Source organism: Symphalangus syndactylus, chromosome 4 (genome assembly GCF_028878055.3).
Source record: "Symphalangus syndactylus isolate Jambi chromosome 4, NHGRI_mSymSyn1-v2.1_pri, whole genome shotgun sequence".
Taxonomy (NCBI): Eukaryota; Metazoa; Chordata; class Mammalia; order Primates; family Hylobatidae; genus Symphalangus; species Symphalangus syndactylus.
In genome coordinates, this window is record NC_072426.2 from 57,503,422 (window position 1) to 57,529,245 (window position 25,824).

Below are 25,824 nucleotides of genomic sequence, written 5' to 3' on the forward strand. Positions count from 1 at the left end.
ACATAAAAACCTTTCTGAAGTGATTTCAATGTTGACATGAAAAATATCAATGAATTTTCAACATACATTTTATTCATATTTTGCTTCTCCTGTCACTATTAAATGGCTGTCTAAAGTGTTCTACTCGTCATTAAAAGATAATATCAACTAGCTATTGATCTCTCCAGTGATCCACAGTAAAATTATACAATTTTTAACAATGCAGATTTGACGTAAGAAACAACTTTATTTATTTATTTTATTTTATTATGTTTTTTTAGTAATTCTCTGAATGTTTTTAATTCTTTTTTATAGTTTTTTTGTGTTTTTTGTGATTTTTGTTTTGGCTTTTGTTGTTTTGTGTTTTTTTTTCCTTTTTGGGGGGGAGAGGGTTCTTAGAAAATCTGCGACACGTGAGACCAGACAAAGCAAGGCCGGGGCTGGTGGGATGGGGTGGGCTTCAGGGGGGCCCTGTCTGCCAACTCAACTCCTTTGCTGCGAAAGCCGAGTGCTGGTTGGGGCCCCCATCTTCTGGCAATGACAAGTGAGCCTGGAGCAGGGAGGGGAGAGGGGCTGGGTGGGTCCTCAGCCGTCGGGTGGCGGTGGCGCCCTCTGCTGGCCCATCGCATGGCCCAGGCGGTTCCTGGACAAGGCACATGTGGCTTTGGCCTGGATGGTGGAGGCCTTGAAGGGACCTCGGGGCAAAGGAAGAGACCTGGGTGTGCTGAGGCATCCCCAGGGCATGGAAGGGACCGGTTGTGCTGTGGGAATCCACTGGCCCCTCCAGTATGGTTAAAAAAGCACAACACATCATACATATTTACCAGACCAGAAGCGCTGGCCCCAAGTCTCCCCAGCCCCAACCTGGTCGGGGGAACCTCCTGGCCAACCCACAAAAAAGAGAGAGGAGAGAGCCTGCCCCAGCCCCTCCCTGCCCACCCAGCCACCCCGGAGAACTGCAGAGAGTGCTTTGCATAGATACGGAGTGGAGGAACGGGACTGTGGGGCTGCCCCGGCCCCTCCTGGAGGCCGTAGGGGGTGTTGGGTCCGGGTCTCTCTGGGGCCTCACAGGTTGCTCTCGCCATACAGGGCCGTGGAGGAGGACTTGTAGTCGAGGGCGCCCGGCACGGCCTCAGGGCCCTGGTAGGGCACCATGCAGGCGATACAGTACTCGGCCTGGTTGGGGGGCAGCTCTCTCTGCAGCTCCTCAGCTATGATGAAGTTCTTGTCCCCTGCCAGGACCTTGAAGGAGGCGATGACCTGGTCGGCCGTGTCCGTGTCGGTGGTCTCCCACGACATGAAGTCAACGAAGGCTTGGAAGGTCACAAGGCCGCTGCGGTCGGGGTCGACCAGCCTCATGATGCAGTTGAACTCGGCCTCACCCTGCCGGTCATTCTCCACGTAATAGCCCAAGCTGATGAGGCAGGCCTTGAAACCCTCAGGCCCCAGCGCCCCACCATGATCCTTGTCGAAGTGGTTGAAGGACGCCCAGAACTCCTGCGTCTGCTCCTGGCTGATGCCCTTGGCGTCGCAGGTAAGGATATGGTTCTCTTCCTCGTTGACGGTTGGGGCAATGGTGGTGAGCAGCTGCTCCCCGCCCACGCAGATGTGCTCCATGGTGTGCTTGTTGTTGAAGATGAGGGCCTCCTGGATGAGCTGGTGCTGCTGATCCAGCAGGTCCAGGTTGGGCTTATAGTCCACGATGCTGCGTTCACACTGCTTCAGGTGGCTCAGCTGGTCCTCCAGGGTCCTGTTCATCTCAGTGGAGATGGGCCCAATCTCCTCCATCTTGGTCTGGATCCAGGGCCCCACGACGTTGGCCCGGCTGGCAAACTGGCGGCGCAGGTGCTCGTTGGACTGCTGCTTGCTCTGCTCCTCCAGGAGGGCGTGGTCCCGTTTTGGCACCAGCTGCCGCAACTTCTCCCACTTGGAGTTGATGATCTGTGGGGTGACGGTGGTGTAGGGGTTGCTGCCCGACAGCTTGATGTGGTTGCGCTCAGCGATCCTCTGGGCCTCCTTGTGGATGGCCAGGATGGCCTCGTGCTCCCTGTGGGCGTCCGGCAGGGTGGACTTGAACTGGTCGTGGGCTGAGATCAGGCCCTCAATCTCCTTGATGGTGTGGACGATGAACATGTCCTGGAGGTCCTCCATGGCGCTCTCCATCCAGTTGTTGAAGGGGGCCACGCACTTGGCATACTCCAGGTGCAGCTAGCTGGTCGATGGCCTCCAGCTGCTTCTCTGTTTTCTCCAGGGCTTCCCTGCGACTGTTGGTCAGAGAGCCAAGGGCGTCCCACTGGTCCCAGATCTTCTGGCACCGGGTGTTGACATTGTGGAGGTCGTAGTAATCCAGCTCGTTGAGCTCCTGGGCAATGGCTGCGATCTGCTCCAGGCGGTCCTGGTGTGCAGCCAGGTCACTCTCGAAGGCCTAGTGCTTGCGAATGAGGGCTTTGGTGTCCGACAGCATGGCAGTCTCATAGTCCTGGTGCTCCAGCATGGCTTCCTTCCCTGGGACCCAGGCCAAGGGACAGCTGGAGTGGGGACAAGGGGTCGCTGGGGGCTGGTCGTATTCCCAGGAAATCAAGTCCCTCAGAGAAGCATCCACCAGATAAGATTAGACAGTTGCCTTTTTCAGGAAATTTCTAAGAAGACTACAGACAATTTTAGAATTTGGGACAAAAATGAAGTGATAGTTTTTTTACTCTAATGCTTTGATAAAAAAATTAATCATCATCCTCATTATAATCATCAAGGTCTTAATAATGGGAATTGGAAAATAATAGGACAAGATAATCACAGCAAAATGTCAATACCACATTAAAAGGAAACTCATATAAAGTACCCTTAAAGGGGAATTGCTTGAAAAGCAATGATGGCCGGGCACAGTGGCTCACGCTTGTAATCCCAGCACTTTGGGAGGCCGAGGCGGGCGGATCACGAGGTCAGGAGATCGAGACCACGGTGAAACCCCGTCTCTGCTAAAAATACAAAAAATTAGCCAGGTGTGGTGGCGGGCGCCTGTAGTCCCAGCTACTCGGAGAGGCTGAGGCAGGAGAATGGCGTGAACCCGGGAGGCGGGGCTTGCAGTGAGCCAAGACTGCGCCACTGCACTCCAGCCTGGGTGACAGAGCAAGACTCCGTCTCAAAAAAAAAGAAAAAGAAAGAAAAGCAATGATAATTTACAGAGAAAACGAAAAATCCATTTATTTAATTATAAATGCTTCCTTTAAGAAAACCATAGTAGATTAATCAGAGGAATACCTTTTCAATGGTCTATCTGTTATTGGCCTATCAAGGTTAATTTCCTTTATGTTTATGCTTACCACAGGTTATTGCTCTGTTATCTCATTCATAGCAGAACTCACAAAGCGATTAGCTTTCTCACAATCAAAGTGCTATGAGCAACGTAGTTTCTCATTTGTTTCCTGATTCTCTTAATACTGGTATGGTTCCTAATACAATGTCAAAATAATGGGCTACTGGCACTATTTCAATAAATATAGATTCTAAAAATGTAAACTACATTTATGGTTGTGAAAAACATGTTAACTTGTGTTGCTTCTGATTCCAAATATTTTCCTTTCAAGAGTAATTGAAGAAAAACTAGGGCATCTAAAAAAGAACAAAGACATTAGTGAAAATGGCAGAGTAGATAGCTCCAAGAGCTTGTCTCTCCACAGCGTCATCAAAAAATCAAGCAAAACCTGTGAGAATCAACTTCTTTTACAGAAAGCTTTCATTTATATTGTTTTAAATGCCAAAATTAATTTATATATAAGGCATTAGATATACAATCAAATTTTCTTTTGACACCATAGTATTTGAAGAGAATCGTGGTTTAAAATTAAGGAATAGAATACAGTTGATACAATACAGGTGTATTAGTCAGGCTAATACATAATTCACATGACAAAATCCTATAAAGTAGGTGGCTTAAAGAGAAATTTATTTTCTAATAGTTCTGGAGGCTGGAAATCAAAGATCATGGTGCCAGCACGGTGGAAATTCTGATGAAATCTGTCTTTCTGGCTTGCAAACAGTTGCCTGTTTGCTCTGTCTTCATGTGACAGAGAAAGAGATAACACTCTGATGTCCCTTCTTGTAGGTACAATAATTCTATCTTATCCATATCCCACCTTATGACCTCATGTAGCCTTAACTGCCTCCTTCTTGAAGGCCCTATCTCCAAATCTAGTCACATCACTGATTAGAATTCCAACATATGGATTTGTGGGTCAGGGGAGGACACATTCAATTTACAGCAATAAGATTGCTATTTATTCCAATACTAATTTTGCAATGGAAAGCCAAAAATCTACATATCAGTCACACACCAAATTTTGAAGAAGCCTAATATGATCTTTAATAATTTAACAGCACTGTCCTCCAAAACAGCACCCCACTCTTGTCCCTTTGTTGCACCGTTTTTTGTTTTTGATATATTTGTGACCCTGGCCACCTATATTAGGTCCCAAAGCATCTTCTTTGAATAGCTTCCTTGTCTCAGGACTAAGAATCAACCTTCCTAGTCAATGATCCAGTGAATGAGAATTTTAAATGTATTAACTCAATCTAGCAAGCTTAATCTTGTTACAAAAATCACTGACTCCTTTGTTCTCTCATTGGGTCTTCCCATTATCTGAAACAAACATGAAGCCAGAGGAAAGATGGGTTTGGTCATTTATTTCAATAGGTTGGTTTTTAAAAGAAGGAGCTAGGTGAAGCACAATATAGAATGACTCTGGAAAAAATGGAATCTAACTGACACTACTGGCACCACTATGTACTCATAACATTAAATAATTTAGGGATTGGAAGTAAGTTATGATAGAATTTGTGGAAGATAAATCATTTGAATAATGATAGTATTAGTGAAGTTTTAATTTCACCTTCCTTCTACCACTTCTATTATTACACAAAGCCAGTAAATATATCTTGACATGAAATCTATTAATCAATTGAAGATCCTCCTTAAGCCATACAAGATTAGTGTTAAACTTTTAAATAGATCATTTTAATCCAACTTACCCTGATTAGCCATGAAGGAAAAAGTGAAGAGAAATCTTTCTGACAAAAAAAAAAAAGCCATTTTAAAATACAAGAACATTAACTTCAGATACTTAAACCAATGTAAAAAATACATAAATTTCAAAGCACCAAATTGAAATGCATATTTAGTGCTAGCTTACGATGAATGAATGTATTTCATTCACCCAGTCTAATTATTTTCTGGTATTTTTGAGAGAAATACATTAGTAGCTTAGATGAAGCCAAGATTCATTATAGTGTATTCAATTCAAAGATGTGAATATGCAGAAGATAATAATATGGGAGTAATATATGTATCCACATTTTTTTAATGTTATGTCTTAACAGATTAAAATTTTAGAAACAAATTTGAAATTTATATTTGTACTTTAATCAAATTATATATCTTTTATAGCACTTTAGCCTGATTGAGGGTATGAGTCAAATATATTAATTGGGTTATATTACTAGTACTGTAGTACCTGTGAATAAGGCAAATATGGGGAATTGATAGTCACCAAAATAGCATTATTCCCTCTGCAAACAATAATGAGCAAAATGGAACATTTTGGTAAAATTCTTTCTTTGTTCTGGCACTATTCAAACAACTACCAATTAAGATTTTAAAAGATATTTCTATTCATTTGCTATAATATAAAGGAACCTGTTATAAGAAGGCACACAAAATACACAATTATAGCCACCATTTCTCTCCTCCTTTGACATATGCTAGCATTAATATCCCTATTAACATTAAAATGAAAATGCTTTTATTTAAGACCTAATTTAGATGAACCTGGAATTGAGGATTATATAAAAAGTTAAGAAAATATCTGATTTGAGAACTGACTTCTATTGAGCTCTGTCTTGAAAAGTGAATAGGAAAATTTCACATTATAAAAAAGACCCAAGATGATATCTTATTCAAATTTATTTTTTCCACTCTCTGGATTTCTAGAAATCCTGTTGTAATGTTAGAATATATGTTAATTTATTTCCATAGTAACATTTTCATGTTGAAAATAGAAACTAAAATTACTGAGTTCTTCTCTTGTGCTAGAGAATAATTTTCATTATTACATTAATACTGAAAGAGTTCTTACCCACTGCAAAATATTTTAAATATATAAACTTTTTTTATTTCTCATAGGTAAAAAAAAAACCCTGTTAATTAGGCAAAATTAACAGCATTTTACAAATAAGAAACCTGCTAATAATTAGTAGGACTGGTATTTGTACTGAGGTAATCTGGATCCAGATTCCATGCATTTATGCAGGCCACAGCATTGTTCCTCAGGTTCTGCTACGGGCGTTTGCATATTTGATTCTCTCAGTAATATTACATAAACCATTATAGACCATTGTGATGTTGTGCACAGAAGACAAGACTTAGAATAAGAAAGTCAGTATTTGAGTTTTGACTTTGATACTGAAAGTTACAACAATGTAAAAAAAAAAGCCCTTTTTCCTTGCAAGATACCTCCTTTGAATCCTTCTAATTTTTAAAATATTGTGAAAAGAAATGTCTTTCTAATCTCACTTTCTAAATAAATTATTTATTCTCTCTGTCAACAGCCTCAAGAACTTCAAACGATTTTGCCAAATCTTTTATTGTATTCTTGATTACGTCTAGCTAGTAACAGGGCTATTTGAAGCTGCTGGAATAAATATATATGGGTATAGTACATGTAGCTAGTATATAGGTTTTTCTGGACAGTCTGCATATCATCCCGGCTGTACTAGATGACATAATTTTATTATTGCAGCTTAAAATTCTTTAAACATATTTTTCCACAGCCATAGCTCATTGTTACTGAATTTTAGACTTACTTACAACTGAAAACTCAAGATCTTTATCTTATGATCCGCTGCAGTGAAGCTAGAAACTCCTCTAACGCCTTGACTCAGAAATTTAAACAGAAATTCCAGCCAGTCAAGGAAAGAAACGATTTGTATTTGGGGTCAATGAGAAGGAAATGTCAAAATCCCCAGATTTATGCTGAAATGTGTGTTTATGCGTGTGTCCATGTAGGTAGCGATATCAATACCCTGTGGGTGAGGCTGAATAACAGCCTCTCAAAGATGTCTACATTCTGATCTCCAGAGCCTATTAGTATGCTATTTTATATGGCAAATGAGGCTTTACAGATGTGCTTAAATTAAAGATCTTGGGATGGGGAGATTATGTTGAATTATCCAGATTCTAATGTACTCTAACAGGGATTACATTAGAGAGTTAGAAGAAGGCAGAAAGGTCAGAAAGAGAGAGAAGACATTGCCATGATGGAAGCAGAGTCAGAGAAGAAAAGGTAACCATGAAAGCAGAAGTGAGAGTGAAGTAAATGTATCCCCCTGCTGGAGTTGAAGATGGAGGAAAGGATGAGGAGGCAAGGAATGTGGGCAGACTCTTGTGTTTACAAGGGAATGGACCCTCCCCCCTTATACCTGCAGAATGGCATAGCCAACACCTTGACTTTAGGACTTTCCACCTCTAGAACTATAACATCATAAACCTGTGTTGTTTTAAACCACTAAATTTGTGGCAATTTATTATAGGAACAATATAAATCTAACACACACCCCAAATATTACTTACAATAATTACTGGGTAGAGTGATGGTTTCTAAACTATATTCTCTTTCCCTCTCAAAATCAGTGTTTATTTTCACTTTTCTACTGCCTTCAAAATGGCTAATGAATAGCAATAGAATATTATAATTTTATATGTAGTCAATAGCAGTATGTTTTTCATGTACAGTGTCAGAATTAAGAGTTGAGAAAGTAAGAAAGGAGGTGCATTTCATTTTGTACAAAGATAGCAATGATGTAAAAGTTGTCAGAATCAAAATAAAGTCATCTGTGTTAAAACCTTTGACAAACAGGGCCAGGGAAGGCCATATAGGGAGGATTCTCATGCATGAATGCCTGATAACACAACTTATCACAAAAGACTCTGCAAAAACAGCTACCTTGCACAAACACCATCACAACCTTACACACACACACACACACACGTAAAAAAAATACTTCTGCAAGGACATCTGCCCAGAAACTGCCTGTCCAACTTTGGACTGTGCCACCCTTTTTATTGATCCTTGTAATCAAGAAAAGTGATCTCAAAAGAAATATGTAATTCTCCTAATTTTTCCTTTAAGACTTTTTGTCTTTCTTTACCTCCCTGAATATGCAATTTATTAACGCACGTATATTTCAATTTCAGTGCCCATTCTTGAATAAATGTTATTTTATTTTAGAGAGCCTACCTATGTCCGTTACTGGGGTCAACATAAATTGATATCTCAGAAGTGTGACCAAAGGGAGCTCACCTCAGATGGATCTGCAGGCCCTGGAATTAACTATCGTATGGACTGAGCCCTTTGTGTTCTTTTCTTCCCTGAGTCACCTTTTCTGTAAGGGTGAATCTCCCCTCAGATTCTCAGGCTTCCTCCCTTTAGTGAGTTCTTTTTCACTTTATTTAGAATCTGATTTTGTAATAAGTCTACCTTATGTAAAAAGACTTTGCATTCTTCTTGGGATTAACAATGTCTTTTTTTTTTTTTTTTTGGACAAGCTCTTTTTAATATACAGACAGTTCTTTTAGAGAATACTCTTGTTCCTTACATTCTGACTGTGAGGACTATATGTTTTCTGGTGAATTCACTTTTGGTTTTATGTATCTGGTTTAACATTTGTTTGATCTGAATGCCTGGCTTCAAATTTTTGTGAGTACTCTGATTTTGCTTTCATTACAATTTGATTACGTATGTTTGTAAATAATTTGGATTTTCCTTTCCTGTTTTTGAACATTTCCTGAGGGCAAAAAAGACATTCTAAATAGTGAACATGAGATGGCCAGTTAAAAGACACTAGGTCTCTATCATCTAAAACATCAGTCCAAACTGTTGACCTTCCCTGATTAGATTTATAAGATTTTCTTTGCTCTCAAAAGATTAATAAGAAATGGAATAAAATACTTGCATATTAAGGCATGGCAAGCTTTCTGGGATTCTAGCAGACTATACATTCAAAATTGATGGTCCATTCTCATGTACATTTTAAATAAATGGACAAATTCCATCAAGGATAATTTATGTCCACTAAATAAGTCACTCAAATGCTCCAAACTTAAGTCTCTTAAAATTTCCCCAGCTAATTCTGGATGACCTATAAAGGTTGATTCCACTAGAGTAGCTTTTAATTCCATGTTTGTGAATAGCCTTCTGTCAAAATTTTCCCAGCTTTTAAAAGAGCTCACACAGAATGGAAAACCTGCCCACTCCTAATCTAATTAATTTAGCAAAACAACTTGCCTCCACCCTTGAAAACACTAAAAAAAAGAAAATTATTAAAATTTTTAAGCTTCAATTGTAGTAGATTGAAGCTCCCAGATAAATCACCAAAGACTCCCTGCTCTCTGCCAATATTGTAAAACAAAACAAAACTAACTAACAAACAAAAAAATATGTCACTGGAAAAAAGAGTTTTGCAAAAGGAAGATGACCATGCAATCTTTCTCTTAACATTCTCTATCTCTACCTGAAGACCAAACTTGATGATGATGATGATCTGTTTCTTTCTACTTTGGCCCTCTCCAAGATATCCACTCCTTTTAAATTTTCACTTTTGCCTCCTTTCACTTTCTTAGAATACATCATATATATACACACACCATGGGATATATATACACACACACACACACACACACACCATGGCAGAATCTCTTTATCTTGAAAAGGGGAACTAACTTTTGAGTTTGACAAACACCAATATATAGAAGCTTCTAGTCTCTTTTTTTAAAAAAATCTTGCTTCTCCTAAATATGCTAATATTTTTCTTATATTAAGTTGATCTATTGTTGCTAATTTCAAAAGGCACATAGAAATGTTTTCCCTCCCCCTTAGGGCATTTCATCCAAGATAAGGAGATAAAAGGGCTTTCATATTATAGCAGTTCCATGGCAACAACCAACCTACCCTTGTACACATAAGAGTGATCCCTTTGGGAAATGTAAAGTTAGATTTGCCTGGCTGTCACTTAGGGTGATAGAACAGTTAAGTAAAAGATTGGTAATCTTAAAAAAGAGAATCAGAAAAATGTTTTTTACAGTTAAGCTCTCAGAACAAACAAGTCAAAATCTTCAGATCAGAGCAATAACATAAGATATTCTTTCCAGAATAAAAAATGCTTTTTTTAGGACACATGGGCCAGAAAGAGCCAGAAAAAATCATTTTTTAAAAAAATGCTTCCCATGTTGACCAGTCAGGGAAACCAGATCAGCAAACAAGGGATAGATTTATTGCCGAAATTCAAGGGTGCTTGGATATTTTGTTTTGCTTATACAATTCAGTCAGTTCTAACTAAAATGTAAACATTTAAAAATTTAACCCTAAAATTATTTGATACTGAAAAAAATGAAAATTGTTTGTTTTTTTAATCAAACTGCTATACAAAACATCTATCCAGAAAATTGTTCTACAGCCTATATAAGATTACCTGTTAGCCATGTGAATATGTCCTAATTTTCAAAAATATAATTTAGATTCAAAGATTATTTATAAACTGGTAAACTTATGTTATTATTCTTTGTCTAATCACTAAAATTATAAAATCAAAGTAATAATGTGTCCGGAATTGGTGGGTTCTTGGTCTCACTGACTTCAAGAATGAAGCCTCAGACCCTCGCGGTGAGTGTTACAGTTCTTAAGGCAGCGTGTCCGGAGTTTGTTCCTCTGATGTTCGGATGTGTTTGGAGTTTTTTCCTTCTGGTGGGCTCCTGGTCTCGCTGGTTTCAGGAGTGAAGCTGTAGACCTTCGCGGTGAGTGTTACAGCTCATAAAAGCAGTATGGACCCAAAGAGTGAGCAGTAGCAAGATTTACTGCAAAGAGCCAAAGAACAAAGCTTCCACAGTGTGGAAGGGGACCCAAGCGGGTTGCCACTGCTGGCTTGGGCAGCTTGCTTTTATTCTCTTATCTGGCCCCACCCGCGTCCTGCTGATTGGTAGAGCCGAGTGGTCTGTTTTGACAGGGTGCTGATTGGTGTGTCTGCAAACCTTAAGCTAGATACAGAGTGCTGATTGGTCTATTTACAATCCTTGAGCTAGACATAAAGGTTCTCCAAGGCCCCACCAGAGCAGCTAGATACAGAGTGTCGATTGGTGCACTCACAAACCTCGAGCTAGACACAGGGTGCTGATTGGTGTGTTTACAAACCCTGAGCTAGAAACAGAGTGCCGATTGGTGTATTTACAATCCCTGAGCTAGACATAAAGGTTCTTCACATCTCCACCAGACTCAGGAGCCCAGCTGGCTTCACCCAGTGGATCCTGCACCAGGGCTGCAGGTAGAGCTGCCTGCCAGTCCCGTGCATGCGCTCACACTCCTCAGCCCTTGGGTGGTCGATGGGACTGGGCGCCGTGGAGCAGGGAGTGGCGCTCGTCTGGGAGGCTCGGGCCACACAGGAGCCCATGGAGGGGGTGGGAGGCTCAGGCATGGCGGGCTGCAGTTCCCGAGCCCTGCCCCGTGGGAAGGCAGCTAAGGCCCAGTGAGAAATCGAGCACAGCGCCAGTGGGCTGGCACTGCTGGGGGACCCAGTACACCCTCCGCAGCCACTGACCCAGGTGCCAAGCCCCTCATTGCCCGGAGCCGGCAGGGCCGGCCAGCTGCTCTGAGTGCCGGGCCTGCCGGGCCCACCAAGCCCACGCCCACCCGGAACTCCAGACGGCCCACAAGCGCCGCTCGCAGCCCCGGTTCCTGGCACCTCTCCACACCTCCCTGCAAGCTGAGGGAGCTGGCTCCCGCCTTGGCCAGCCCAGAAAGGGGCTCCCACAGTGCAGCGGTGGGCTGAAGGGCTCCTCAAGTGCTGCCAAAGTGGGAGCCCAAGCAGAGCAGGCGCCAAGAGCAAGCGAGGGCTGTGAGGACGGCCAGCACACTGTCACCTCTCCATAAGATCTGTGTTTTGTGTATGTAAATGTGTTTAGGTGTATTTATGCAGATATACATATATTATGTTATATGTTGTGTCTGCATGGTAGAAGCTGGCATAGTAGACCACAAATTGCTTATGGAATTCTATCCATGTTGGCTTCGATAAATGAGTGCTCATAAAAATTGGTAAAATGGGCTGGGCGCAGTAGCTTACGCCTGTAATCCCAGCACTTTGGGAGGCTGAGGCGGGTGGATCACAAGGTCAGGAGATCAAAACCATCCTGGCTAACAGGGTGAAACCCCCGCTCTACTACAATTACAAAAAAAAAAAATTAGCCAGGCGTGGTGGAGGGCACCTGTAGTCCCAGCTACTTGGGAGGCTGAGGCAGGAGAATGGCGTGAACCCAGGAGGTGGTGCTTTCAGTGAGCCGAGATCGCGCCATTGCATTCCAGCCTGGGCAACAGAGCGAGACTCCATCTCAAAAAGAAAGGACAAAAAAAATTGGTAAAATGACTAGGTGCAGTGGTGTGTGCCTGTAGTCCCAGCTATTCACTACTCAGGATGTTGAGGCAAGGGTATCACTTGAGCCTAGGAATTCTCAAGGCGGCAGTGCACTGTAATTATGTCTGTAAACAGTCACTGCACTCTAGCCTGGGCAATAGCCAGAGGTTTCTCAAAAATTAAAAAGTTAAAATGCATAGTAATGAACACAAATGTCTTTTAGTTCACATAACTAAGATCAATCTTTGATAAATAAGCTGGTTTTAATTTTTTTGATACAATAAAAATAAAAATGCCTTTAGAAATGTCAGCGTATATTTTTTTCTGGGTTTACTGGTTGGACAGAATCATAGTTGCCTCTGCTAGATGTTTTAAGGTCATAAAACTATGAGCCCTAAAATCAGAATGATCTTTGTGTAACTCTTTGATAAATAAGATTAATATGATATTGTTGGTTTAATGAAAGCAGATGTACCTTCTGAGTTATTAGCAAAATGGAAGTTTCCTAGGGAAAGAAGAAATTCTTCCTCTAGACTGCAGCTCCAGCTTCTTTAAAAAACTTGGAAGTCAATATTCCTGCACTTCTAATAAGATAAAAAAAGGAACAAATTGAAAATTATGGGATCTTCTTGGATTCATCATAGAATTGAGTTTGCAGAGTAAAATGCTGCCGTAAAATCTGAAAAGAGGCAAATACAAAGAATCACAGCCAATAACTGCATGCCTAGAAGAAATGCCTCATAAGCTATTTACTGGTAGGAATAACTAAATGGTAATTATTACAAATTTCTGCAAGCTGAGTGTAGACTAGCCTGAAAGTGGGAAACTCCTGAGGCTGCAGTCTTATGAGAATGGTCTTCCACATTCTAATGGGTATACTTTTAAGAAGCCTACTAGATTCTCATGATAAAGAGCCAAGAAAATACCATAGTATTTAATGGCAAGATGAGGGGAAAATGAATCCTTTTGAAATATACCCAGAGTATTCTCCAAAACAAAGGCCTACTCAGTAAGGGAAAAGATCTTAACGATATTGTCCTGTCAGACTTTAGTTCAAAGGTTTCATATGACACAACTTTATATGTTTATATGATGGACAATTATTTATGTCAAGCAAACTGTATAAATGTGATTTGTTTTTTCCTCAGTGATATGGGTGTGTGTGTGTGTATGTGTGTGTGTATCTCTTCCATATTTCTTGTCTTCACAATACACTATGGGCTAAATGTATTGTCCTCCATTCTAGGGGCTCTTCAATGAACTAGAAGGGTCACTTTTCAGATAGCCTGTGCATAGTATTGTGTCTGTGTTTCATTATTTATTATTTGAGTGAATTTGAACAGATTACATAACCTCTAGAGCTTCAGTTTCATTATATGTAGATTGGGTATAACAGATATAGCCTCAAAATTGGTTGAATTAATCCATAAAAGGAATTTAGGAAATGTCTATTAAATAAACATATTAGATAAGTAATAGGCACTGCTTTCATATAAGAAATAGGTACCACATTTATATAAGTTATAGGCATTACTTATATAATAAATAGTATATGTAGCTATTATACTATTAATATCTCTAAGTATTTCTAAGTATCTATCTATCCATCTCTCAAGGTTTCAAGAGAGCCTCTGTTTGTCAAGGTGATATAAGTTAGAAAGAAAATCCACAGACACTTCATGCCAGCCCATGAAAGCAGCTGGGAAGGAGGCTATACACCGCAAAGCCACATAGGCGGAGCTGCCCAAGAGCATGGGATCCCACTTCTTGCATTAGCATAACCCGGATGTGAGAAAAGGATTCAAAAGAGATCATTTTGGAGATTTAAGAGTTGACTGCCCTACTGGATTTCATACTTGGATGTGACTGTAGCGCCTTTGTTTTGGCCAATTTCTCCCCCTTTGGAATGGCTGTATTTACCCAATGCCTGTACCCCACAATGATAGATATCTATTAATGTGGAGTACAAGCATTGGATAAATCAATCAATCTGCTTTGATTTTACAGGCTTGTAGGCAAAAGGGACTTGCTTTGTCTCAGATGAGATGTTGGACTGTGGACTTTTGAGTTAATGCTGAAACAAGTTAAGACTTTGAGGAACTGTTGGGAAGGCATGATTAGTTTTGAAATGTGAGGACATGAGATTTAGGAGGGGCCAGAGGCAGAATTATATGATTTGGCTGTGTCCCCACCTAAATCTCATCGTAATTCTCACATATTATGGGAGGGACCTGGTGGGAGGTAATTGAATCATGGAGGCAGGTCTTTCCCATGCTATTCTCATGATAGCAAATAAGTCTCATGAGATCTGATGGTATTACAATGGGAGTTTCCCTGCACAAGCTCTCTCTTTGCCTGCTGCCATCCATGTAAGACATGACTTGCTCCTTCTTGCATTCTACCATGATTGTGAGGCCTCTCCAGCCACATGAAACTTTAAGTCCATTAAACCTTTTTCTTCTGTAAATTGCCCAGTCTTGGGTATGTCTTTATCAGCAGCATGCAAATGAACTAATACAGACTACAAAATACCTACCATCAAGACAGACATTACACAGAAGATCACACTAGCATTCCACAGAATGTTACTCTTGTCTTTAATGCTGCTGGCATTAAGGTGATTGGACGTGATGAGCAAAAACTAGCATGTATTTTAGATTCTTTGTTAAGACTCATATAGACTAGAAAGAAGATAAATGCCAGGAAATTCAGGGACCTGCTACCTCAATGAAGTTTCTGGGGATCCAGCAATATATAGAGAATGATGTACTGCTTTTCCCAAGGTGAAAGACAAGCTGTTACACAATCTTGGTAAAAACAGTTGGATATTTAAGGAAAAAACATAAGACATTTGAGTGTATGACTCTGACCTATTTACAAAGTAAGCCATGGCACTTGCAATTGTGAATGGAGACCACAGCAACAAAGGCTCTGCAGCAATTCCAGAGTTCCATAAGGCATATCTCACCTTCAACATTACAATCAAACATTCAGTTTTACTCAGATTTTCTGTAGAAGAGAGAAATGTTCTTTGGTGGCTTTGAAATATCCCGATATTAGTACCATAATTCAGCTGTCTAAGGTTTGAGAAAAAACACCTTCTTTTCAGACAATTCTTATAAGCAACAACTGCTGGTTTTCTTTTAAGCTGTGGTGGAAATTGAAAGCCTAATTATAAATACCAAATGACCAGATGACCAGATGTCATAGATGTAATGGACTCTACTAAGCCATACATGGGGGCTTACACATATCGTTAAGTGGAAATGCTTTATAATACATCACCTTTGAGCAGGACCAAAAGGCACAAGTTAGTTTAATGGACTAGTTACTTAGACCTTTACAACAATTTCTTCTACATTGCCACTTTCCCCTCAATTCACACTTATGACCTTACAAGGAATTTCTTAGGACCAATTGATATAGAAGGGAAAAAATAATATTTGTGCCTGGTTTACAGATATGAAAAATAAAATCAGCAGAGCCAAAGTTTCAAATCAATTGATTGTATTTAATGAACATAAATGATTTTTGAAAATTACAATGATTGATTTGTTAAATGTAGTCAGAATAGGTGAACAAAGAATGATAGAATTAAGGCTTGCTTGGCTGACATAATATTGAGGAATAATATGGAAAAAAGAGAGCCCACGGCTTTGTATTTGCTTCAGTCACATCTGTCCTGACAAAAGACCATCAGACAGAAAATAATATAGGAGGTATTCATAAGAAAATAGTAAACACTAACATGAGATAAGTGATTCTAAGGGCCACCTAGAAGCTCTTTATTATTCCAGTTTTCAGTAATTCCTTTTTTCCATGAGAAAAATTATACCTCATGTCACTAGAAGTAAGTGCAAATTAAATTGTTAGTAATGGCAAGAATTTCTGTGAAATCATTAAAATAATAAAGAAATACCAGAGCAATGAATAAGCAAATATTAGATTTTTTACAGATTTTTTTCTGCTTTTTATGTAAACCTCATCATAGATGTTCAAGTAATACTTTGAGAAAATAAATAGATTCCAAACAAGACATCTTCCCTGAGCGCTACATCTAAAGGTCAAATCATAGCTGTTTTTCTTCCTGTTTTCCATGTTTCAGAAAGTAAAACCACCCATCCCATCCATATCACTCCTCAAGGTCATGCTTTCATTACTCTCCTACATTCAAACAGACATGCAGAGCTAAAATTCTACATAATCAATGTCTCGTGTCTATTTCTTTCTCTCCTTTCTCTCTCATATTACCCTAGGTCAAGCTTCATCAATTTATAGCTGAATCACTGGAACAACTTTATGAATTTCATCTGTGTTCTTTATTTTCTAAAACCCACTCCCCAGATAATAGGGAGAATTTTCCCAAACCATGAATCTCATATAGCTATTTTTCTGCCTACAATTTTTCAGTGACACCCCATATGTGTAAACCTTTCACATGTAGCAAAAGGTGCTTCATCAAGTGACACCAACTCCAACTCCTGTAGTCTTGTCTTCTGCCAGTCCCTCGGATGCTTCCTTATCTTCACTAAACTCTTCATCCTTCTCTGGAAAGCACTATTATTGGGGAGTGCATATAATTCTTCAATGCTATTTTCTCTATCTGAAATATAGGAGTCCCGACTTACCTATGACTTTGCTTTCTGCAGCTTCGGTTATTGGAGGCCAACTACTGTCCAAAAAATGTTGGGTACAATATAGTAAAATATTTTGAAAGAAAGAGAGCAAGAGAAACATGGTTCATATTTGTCTGACTTTCATTATAGTCTATTGTTATAATTGTTCTATTTTATTGTTAGTTATTCTTGTTAATCAGTCATTGTGACAAAGTTGTAAGTTAAACTTTATCGTAAGTGTGTATGTATACGAAAAAACATGGTGTATATAAGGTTCAAGAATATCTGTGGTTTCACGTATCCACTGGGTTCTTGGAATGTATCCCCTGAAGGTAAGGGGGTGGGCTACTATAGTAGTAGTCATCTCACACACCCACACCCACACACAAACACGCACGTACACACTTCATTTCTTGGCCAACTAAATAAGCTACCTTATTGTGGTTGCTTTATTTTTTTAATTGGTGTAAGTGTCACCTCAGAAAAGCTTTTTTTGACCCTGTCACATTTTTGTGCCCTATGAGCATACCTATCCCACTTGGGGCACCTCAGAGCAGATCCTGATAGTATCTCTTCTCCACTACCTTTTAAGCATGTTGACATCAGGAATTGTGAATTTGAGTTTTTATTTCTCTGTCATTGGCAAGTAGGTAGCAAAAGACCAAATAAAGTTTATGATTTTAATAAATGAGTGAAGAGTAAAGATTGAGGAGACTAAAATAATTATTACACTAACATGAAAATAGCTGCCAAATTAAAATGTATATGTTACGTGGTTTTACCATTTTAGTCTAAAAGTCAGTCCCCTCACACAACTATGGATGATGCCTGTTAGATTTCATTTTACTCTCTGTTGCTGTAGGCAGATATAGAGACATTTGGTGGCAGGAATATTGATGTATAATTTTTCACTCAAATTTTATGAAATCATTTGCAAATGTGCCACTTATCTTTCACCATTAGCTTGTTCTTTTCCATTTCCATGCTATCTGATGGTTTTCATTGGTAAAAACCATTCTTTATCTATTCCATCCAAGTCAATATCCAGCTGACCTACACTTTCACAGTGTCCTCCCTCATCCAACTCATATTCTTACTTTTAGGACCATGTCTTATACAACTTTGATCTATCCTCATTATTTTCACAAAGAATGCTCAAACCTCTCAGCCTGAATAAACTTTGTTCCCATGAGAACATTTTCACAACATTATTTTTTATTTTATTTTATCTTATTTTATTATATCTTGTTTTTTTTTATTTCCAACATTTATTTTAAGTTTGGGGGAACGTACGCATAATGTGCAGAATTTTTACACAGATAAACATGTCCCATGGTGGTTTGCTGCATAGATCATCTTATCACCTAAGTATTAAGCCCAGCATCCATAGCTATTCTTCCTGATGCTCTCCCTCTTCTCATCCCCCACTCTCCAAAAGGCCCCAGTGTGCGTTGTTCCCCGGCCATGTGTTCATGTTTCTTATCATTCAGCTCCCACTTATAAGTGAGAATATGCAATGTTTGATTTTCTGTTTTTGCATTAGTTTGCTGACAATAACAGCTTCCAGTTCCATCTATGTCCCTGCAAAGGACGTGATCTCCTTTCTATTTATGGCTGCATAGTATTCAATGGTGTATATGTACCACATTTTCTTTATGAAATCTATCATTAATGGGCATTCAGGTTGATTCCATATCTTTGCTATTGTGAATAGTGCTGCAATGAACATATGTGTCTGTGTATCTTCATAATAGAGTAATTTATATTACATTGGATATATATCCAGTAATGGATTGCTGTGTCAAATGGTATTTCTGCCTCTTTGTCTTTGAGGAACTGCCACACTGTCTTCCACAATCGTTGAACTAATTTACATTCCCACCAACAGCATAAAAACGTTCATTTTTCTCTGCAACCTCACCAACATCTGTTGTTCTTTCATTTCTTAATAATAGCTGGTATGAGATGGTGTCTCATTGTGGTTTTGACTTGCATTTCTCTAGTGATCAGTGATGTTGAGCTTTTTTTGAATGTTTGTTGGCTACATGTGTGTCTTTTTTTTGTTTTTGAGAAGTGTCTGTTGATGTTCTTTGCCCACTTTTCAAAGGGGCTGTCTGTTTTTTTCTTGTAAATTTGTTTAAATTCCTTGTAGATACTGGATATTAGACCTGTGCCAGATGGATATATTGCAACAATTTTCTTACATTCTCTAGGTTGTCTGTTCACTCTGATGATAGTATTTTTTTTTGCTGTACAGAAGCTCCTTAGTTTAATTAGATACTATTTGTCAATTTTCTGCTTTTGTTGCAGTTGCTTTTGGTGTCTTTGTCATAAAATCTTTGCCCATGCCTATGTCCTGAATGATATTTCCTTGATTTTCTTCTAGGGTTTTTATGTTTTGGGGTTTTATATTTAAGTCTTTAATCCATCTTGAGTTAGTTTTTGTATAAGGCATGTGTAAGGGGTCTGGTTTCTGTTGTCTGCATATGGCTAGCCAGTTTTCTCAGCACCATTTATTAAATAGGGAATTCTTTCCCCATTATTTATTTTTGTCAGGTTTGTTGAAGAATAGATGGTTGTAGGTGTGTAGTCTTATTTCTGGGTTCTCTGTGTTGTTCCATTAGTCTATGTGTCTGTTCTTGCACCAGTACCATGCTGTTTTGGTGACTGTAGCCTTGTAGTATAGTTTGAAGTTAGGTAGCAAGATGCCTCCATCTTTGTTCTTTTTGCTTAGGATTGTCTTGGCTATTTGGGCTCTTTTCTGGTTCTATTTGAGTTTTCAGATAGTTTTTTTCTAATTCCTTGAAGAATGTCAATGGTACTTCAATGGGAATAGTATTGAATCTATAAATTGCTTTGGGCAGTGTGCCCATTTTCATGATATAGACTCTTCCAATCTGTGAGCATGGAATGTTTTTCTATTTGTTTGTGTACTCTCTGATTTTTTTAGGCAGTGTTTTATAGTTCTTCTTGAAGAGGTCCTTCACTTCCCTTGTTAACTATATTCCTAGGATTTTATTCTTTTTGTGGCAATCATGAATAAAAGTTAATTTGTGATTTGGCTCTTGGCTTGCCTGTCATTGGTGTATCAGAATGCTAGCAGTTTTTGACATTGGTTTTATATCCTGAGAATTTCCTGAAGTTGCTTATCAGTTTAAAAAGCTTTTCGGCTGAGACAATAGGGTTTTCTAGATACAGGATCCTGTCATCTTCAAACAAAGATAGTTTTACTTTCTCTCTTTCTATTTGAATACCCTTTATTTCTCTCTCTTGCCTGATTGCCCTGGCCAGAACTTCCAATACAATGTTGAATAGGATTGGTGAGTGAGGGCATCCTTTTCTTGTGCCAGTTTGCCAGTTTTCCAGGTGAATGCTTCCAGCTTTTGCCCATGCAGTATGATATTGGCTGTGGGTCTGCCATATATGGCTCTTTTTATTTTGAGTTATGTTCTTTCAACACCTATTTTATTGAGCGTTTTTAAAATGAAGAGATGTTGAATTTTATTGAAGGCCTTTTATGTGTCTATTGAGATAACCATATGTTTTTTGTCTTTAGCTCTGTTTATTTGATGTATCACATTTATTGATTTGCATATGCTGAAACAGCTTTGCTTCCCAGAGATGGAGGCTACCTGATCATGGCAGATAAGCTTTTTGATGTGCTGCTGGATTTGGTTTGCCAGTATTTTATTGAGAATTTTTACATACATGTTTGTCAAGTATATTGGCCGGAAGTTTTGTTTTTTGCTGTATCTCTGCCAGGTTTTGGTATCAGGAGTATGCTGGCCTCATAGAATGAGTTAGGGAGGAGTACCTCCTACTAAATTTTTTGGAATAGTTTCAGTAGAAATGGTACCAGTTTTTCTTTGTATCTCTGTTAGAATTCAGCTGTGAATCTGTCTGGTCCTGGGCAATGTTTTTGTTGGTAGGCTACTTATTATTGCCTCAATTTCAGAACTTGTTATTGATCTATTCAGGAATTCAGTTTTTGCTAGTTCAGTTTTGTGAGGGTGTATGTGTCCAGGAATGTACCTAATTCTTCTCTATTTTCTAGTTTACTTGCGTAGAGGTCTTTGTAGCATTCTCTAATGTTTATTTGTATTTCAGTGGTGTCAGTGATGCTATCCCCCTTATCATTTCTAATTGTGTTTATTTGAATCTTCTCTTTTGTTCTTTATTAGTCTCGCTAGTGATCTATGTATTTTTTTTATTCAAGAAAAAAAAAAAGCTCCTGGATTGATATGGTTTGGCTATGTCCCTACCCAAATATCATCTAGAATTGTAGCTCCCATAATTCTCATGTGTTGTGGGAGGGACTCAGTGGGAGATAATTGAATCATGTGGTTAGTTTCCCCCATATTGTTCTTGTGGTAGAGAATAAGTCTCACAAACCTGATGTTTTTATAAGGGGTTTTCTGTTTTGCTTGGTTCTCATTCTCTCTTGCCTGCCACCATGTAAGACATGTTGTTTGCCTCCGCCATGATTGTGAGGCCTTCCCAGCCATGTGGAACTGTGAGTCTTTAAACCTTTTTTTTTTTAATAAATTACCCAGTTTTGGGTATATCTTTATCACTGCCATGAAAACAGACTAATGCATGCATTCATTGATTTTTTGAAGGTTTTTTTTTTGTGTGTATGTGTCTCTATCTCCTTCAGTTCAGCTCTGATCTTGGTTATTTCTTGTCTTTGCTAGTTTTGGGGTTTGTTTGCTCTTCATTCTCTAGTTCTTTTAGTTGTGATGTTAGGTTGTTAACTTGAGATCTTTCTAGCTTTTTGACGTGTGCATTTTAGTGCTATAAATTTCCCTCTTAACACGGCTTTAACTGCATCCCAGAGATTCTGGTACGTTGTATCTTTGTTCTCATTAGTTTCAAACAACTTCTTGATTTCTGCATTAATTACATTATTTACCCAAGAGTCACTCAGGAGCAGATTGCTTATGTAGTTGTGTGGCTTTGAGTGAATTTCTTAATCTTGAGTTCTAATTTGATTGTGGTGTGGTCTGAGCAACTGTTTACATAATTTCATTTCTTTTGAATTTGCTAAGAAGTCTTTGACTTCTGATTATGTGATCAATTATAGAGTAAGATCCATGTGGCAAAGAGAAGAATGTATATTCTGTTGTTTTGAGGTGGAAAATTTTGTAAATATTGATCAGGTCCACTTGATCCAGAGCTGAGTTCATGTCCTGAATATCTTTGTTAATTTTTCATATTGATGATCTGTCTAATATTGTCAGTGGGGTTTTAAAATCTCCCACTCTTATTCTGAGGGGTGTAAATCTCTTTTAAGGTCTCTAAGAATTTGCTTTATGAATATGGGTGCTCCTGTATTCATTGCATATATATTTATAACAGTCAGCTCTTCTTGTTGAATTTAACCCTTTACCCTTGAGTAATGCCCCTTTTTTTTGTCTTTTTTCATCTTGACTGGTTTAAAGTCTGTTTTGTCAGAATCTAGGATTGCAACATCTGCTTTTTCTGATTTCCATTTGCTTGGTAAGTTTTCCTCCATTGCTTTTTTTTTTTTTTTTTTTGCCTATGTGTGTCTTTGCATGTGAGAAGGGTCTTTTGAAGACAGCATACTGATGGGTCTTGGTTCCTTTTCCAACTTGCCATTCTCTGTCTTTTAATGGAGGGATTTAGCTCATTTACATTTAAGGTTAGTATTGTTATATGTAGACTTGATCTTGTCATCATGATGCTAGCTGGTTATTTTTCAGACTTTTTATGTGGTTCCTTCATAGTGTCACTGGTCTGTGTTTTTGTAGTGGCTAGTAATGGTTTTTCCTTTTCATATTTACTGCTTCCTTCAGAAGCTCTTTCAAGGCAGGTTTGGTGGTATTGAATTTCCTCAGCATTTGCTTGTCTAAAAAGGATCTTATTTCTCCTTTACTTATGAAGCTTAGTTTGGCCAGATATAAAATTCTGGGTTGAAAAATCTTTTCTTAAGAATGTTGAATATCGGCCTCCAATCTCTTCTGGCTTGCAGTGTTTCCACTGAGAGGCCACTGTTAGCCTGATGAGCTTCCTTTTGTAGGTGTCCTGGCCTTTCTCTCTGGCTGCTCTGAGATTTTCTTGCATTTTGACCTTTGAGAATTTGATGATTACATGTCTTAGGGATGATTTTCTCATGAAGTATCTTACTAGCATTCTCTGCGTTCCTTGAATTTGAATGTTGTGCTGGCTTGCTAGATTGGGGACGTTCTCCTGGATTATACGCTAAGTATGTTTTCCAACTTGGTTCCATTCTCCCCATCCCTTCCAGGTACTCCAATCAGTTGCAGATTCAGTCTCTTTACATAATCCCATATTTCTCAGATATTTTGTTCATTCTTTTTCATTTTTTTTCTCTAATCTTGTCTGCCTCTTTTACTTCAGAAAGATACTATTTAAGCTCAAGATTCTTTCCTCTGTTTGGTCTAATCTGCTATTAATACTTGTGATTGTATGGTGAAGGTCTCGTAGTATTTTTTGTTTTGTTTTTGTTTCAGTTTTCTAGGAAAAGGGACACTGGCTTTTTGAGTTTTCAGCATTTTTATGTTTATTTTTTCTCATCTTTGGGCATATTTAACTTTGATCTTTGAGGCTGCTGACCTTTGATGAGTTTTCGTGGGGTTGTATTGGTGGTGGTTGTGTTTTCTGTTTGTTAGTTTGTCTTTCCACAGTCTGGCCACACTTCCCTATGGTGCCTGCAGTTTGCTCAGGGTCTGCTCCAGACCCTAGTTGCCTTGTTTTTCTTGCACCTGGAAGTATCACCAGTGAAGGCTGTGAAACAGCAAGGATGGCAGCCTGCCCCTTCCTCTAGAAGCTCCATCCCAGGGGAGTACTGAAGGCACCTTCAGGGAAGGCCTGAAGGCACTCGTAGGAGGTGTCTGGAGAACCCAGTTATGAGGTATCACCCAGTCAGGAGGAACAGAATCAGGGAACTGCTTTAAGCAACAGTCTGGCTGCTTCGTGATAGAGCAGCTGTGTTGTGTTGGGGATCCCTTTAGCCCTCAATTGATTTGGGCTCTCCAAGACCCACAGGTTGGACCGGCTGAGAAATCTGAATGGCTAAGGTGGCATCCTGCCCTGCCCCTCAGGTACTCTGTCCCAGGGAGAAATTAGAGCTCTGTTGGCCCTATAGAACGTGGGTGGGGGTGGCTGAAGGCGCCAGCTGGGACAGCCCCAAGAGGAAGAGTGGATCAGTGTCATGCTTAAAGAAGCAGTCTGGACATGCCTGACAAAACAGGTGTGTCATGGTGGGGAACCCCCTCTGCCCCTGTCTGCTTGGACTGTCCAATGCTCACAGGCTGGAATGGCTGAGTGGTCCAATCAACCTGGGTGGCGGTCCTCCAGTCCCACAGACACCATCTCTGGGAGAGATCAGAGCTCTGTCAGTAATATGTTCATATGGGGAGCATGGCTGGAGGGCCTGGCTGGGAGGTCCCACCCAGCGAAGCAAGTAAGTGAGGTAATAGCTATGTTAATTAGCTTGATTAAATCTTTTTGCATTTTATACTCTATTAAAATATTACATTGTGCTTCATAAATGTAATACGATTATGACTTGTTAATTAAAATAATATAAATAAAATAATAAAGTTTTATTGGTATAATGAATGGGATTTTAGAATGGCTTTACAACAGTCAAGGCTAATTTTTCTCAATCAATACATCTTCTCATTGCATACATATTCCAGCGTTTTGAGGAGAATGTAGCACCTGACTGTTTTATTCTATTTTCACTCTTACCTTGTCCTGAATAACTTTAGTTACCTCACAATTTCATAATATTTTTCTATGACAATAACTTTCACTTTATTTTTCTTTAGTACTCCATGCCTGAGGCTTCAGTCAGGATTTATTATCTCCCTGAATGGAAATGCATTCTAAACCATTAATATGAAATTCCTCTATCTGATAACAAACACTTATCTCCGATAAATATACTTTTTCATTCACTTCAGATTTTAAATCCCTCCATATATTTTTAAATTATCATTTGATTCTTGACTTTACATTTCCAACAAAATTCATCATCAAGTCTGGCCATTTCAGCCCACACTCATCTTCAATTCCCTTCTTCTCCTGTTCTGTGATGCTTTCATTTAAACCCATTTCCAAACTGGATCTCTCTAATCAACAGCTTTTTCTGTCTCCTGAGCTTTGCTGGCACAACTACATAACTCTGCCAGGCAGGGCAGATTTATGGTTTTCAATTTCTGTTGGGTCCTCCAAATTGCTTGGCAACTCCATTGCTTGTCCACCCAAATGACTCTGTTTGATAGCAATGACCTATGAAATGGTGAGCAAGCTCTCCCCTTCACAGCATTATGTACTTATTTCTAGAGTCTCAGAGGAGCTCTTCACTCATGCCCATTTGTGAACTTATAAACTGCAGTCTCCGAACTGTGTTACTCAGGTATTACTCTTACTTCCCCGCACCTGCTTCCGTAGTTGCTAACAGGAACTTTACCACAGCCACTCACTCTTCTGAAATGCCACCAGGGAAGCTTCTGTCAATGCTCTGAAGGCATTTCTTCCCTGGAGAGTCAGAATAATAAGGAGTTTTCTACTAAGCGAAAGGGCTTCTTGCCAACTGGCTATCACATGTAGTTACTTGAATACCATATCTGGAAACTTATATAGTCTTCCTTATGGAATCCTGGGAGCTTGGAGCCTTCATTCCCTAATCTCAGCTGCTCAGATTTAACCTATAGTGCCACAAAGGAAACAGACACACCACCATCTTTCCCAAATTTCTCTCCTTTTCCTCCTAGTTCTGTCCCCAGTC

The 25,824-nt window shown here is 39.3% G+C and overlaps 1 protein-coding gene across 1 annotated transcript in view; it reads right to left on the minus strand.

Moving 5' to 3' along the window:
• Positions 1–206: 206 nt before the first annotated feature.
• LOC129480234 (alpha-actinin-4-like) overlaps positions 207–25,824 on the minus strand; it is a 176,582-nt gene continuing 150,964 nt past the window's right edge. Inside the window, exons 3-4 of the mRNA XM_063637956.1 lie at positions 5,005–5,043; positions 207–2,627 (exon numbers count right to left, since the gene is read on the minus strand). Of these exons, the coding sequence (XP_063494026.1) occupies positions 1,045–2,142 (1,098 nt within the window). The 5' untranslated portion in view covers positions 2,143–2,627; positions 5,005–5,043 and the 3' untranslated portion in view covers positions 207–1,044. The remainder of the gene's footprint in view (positions 2,628–5,004; positions 5,044–25,824) is intronic.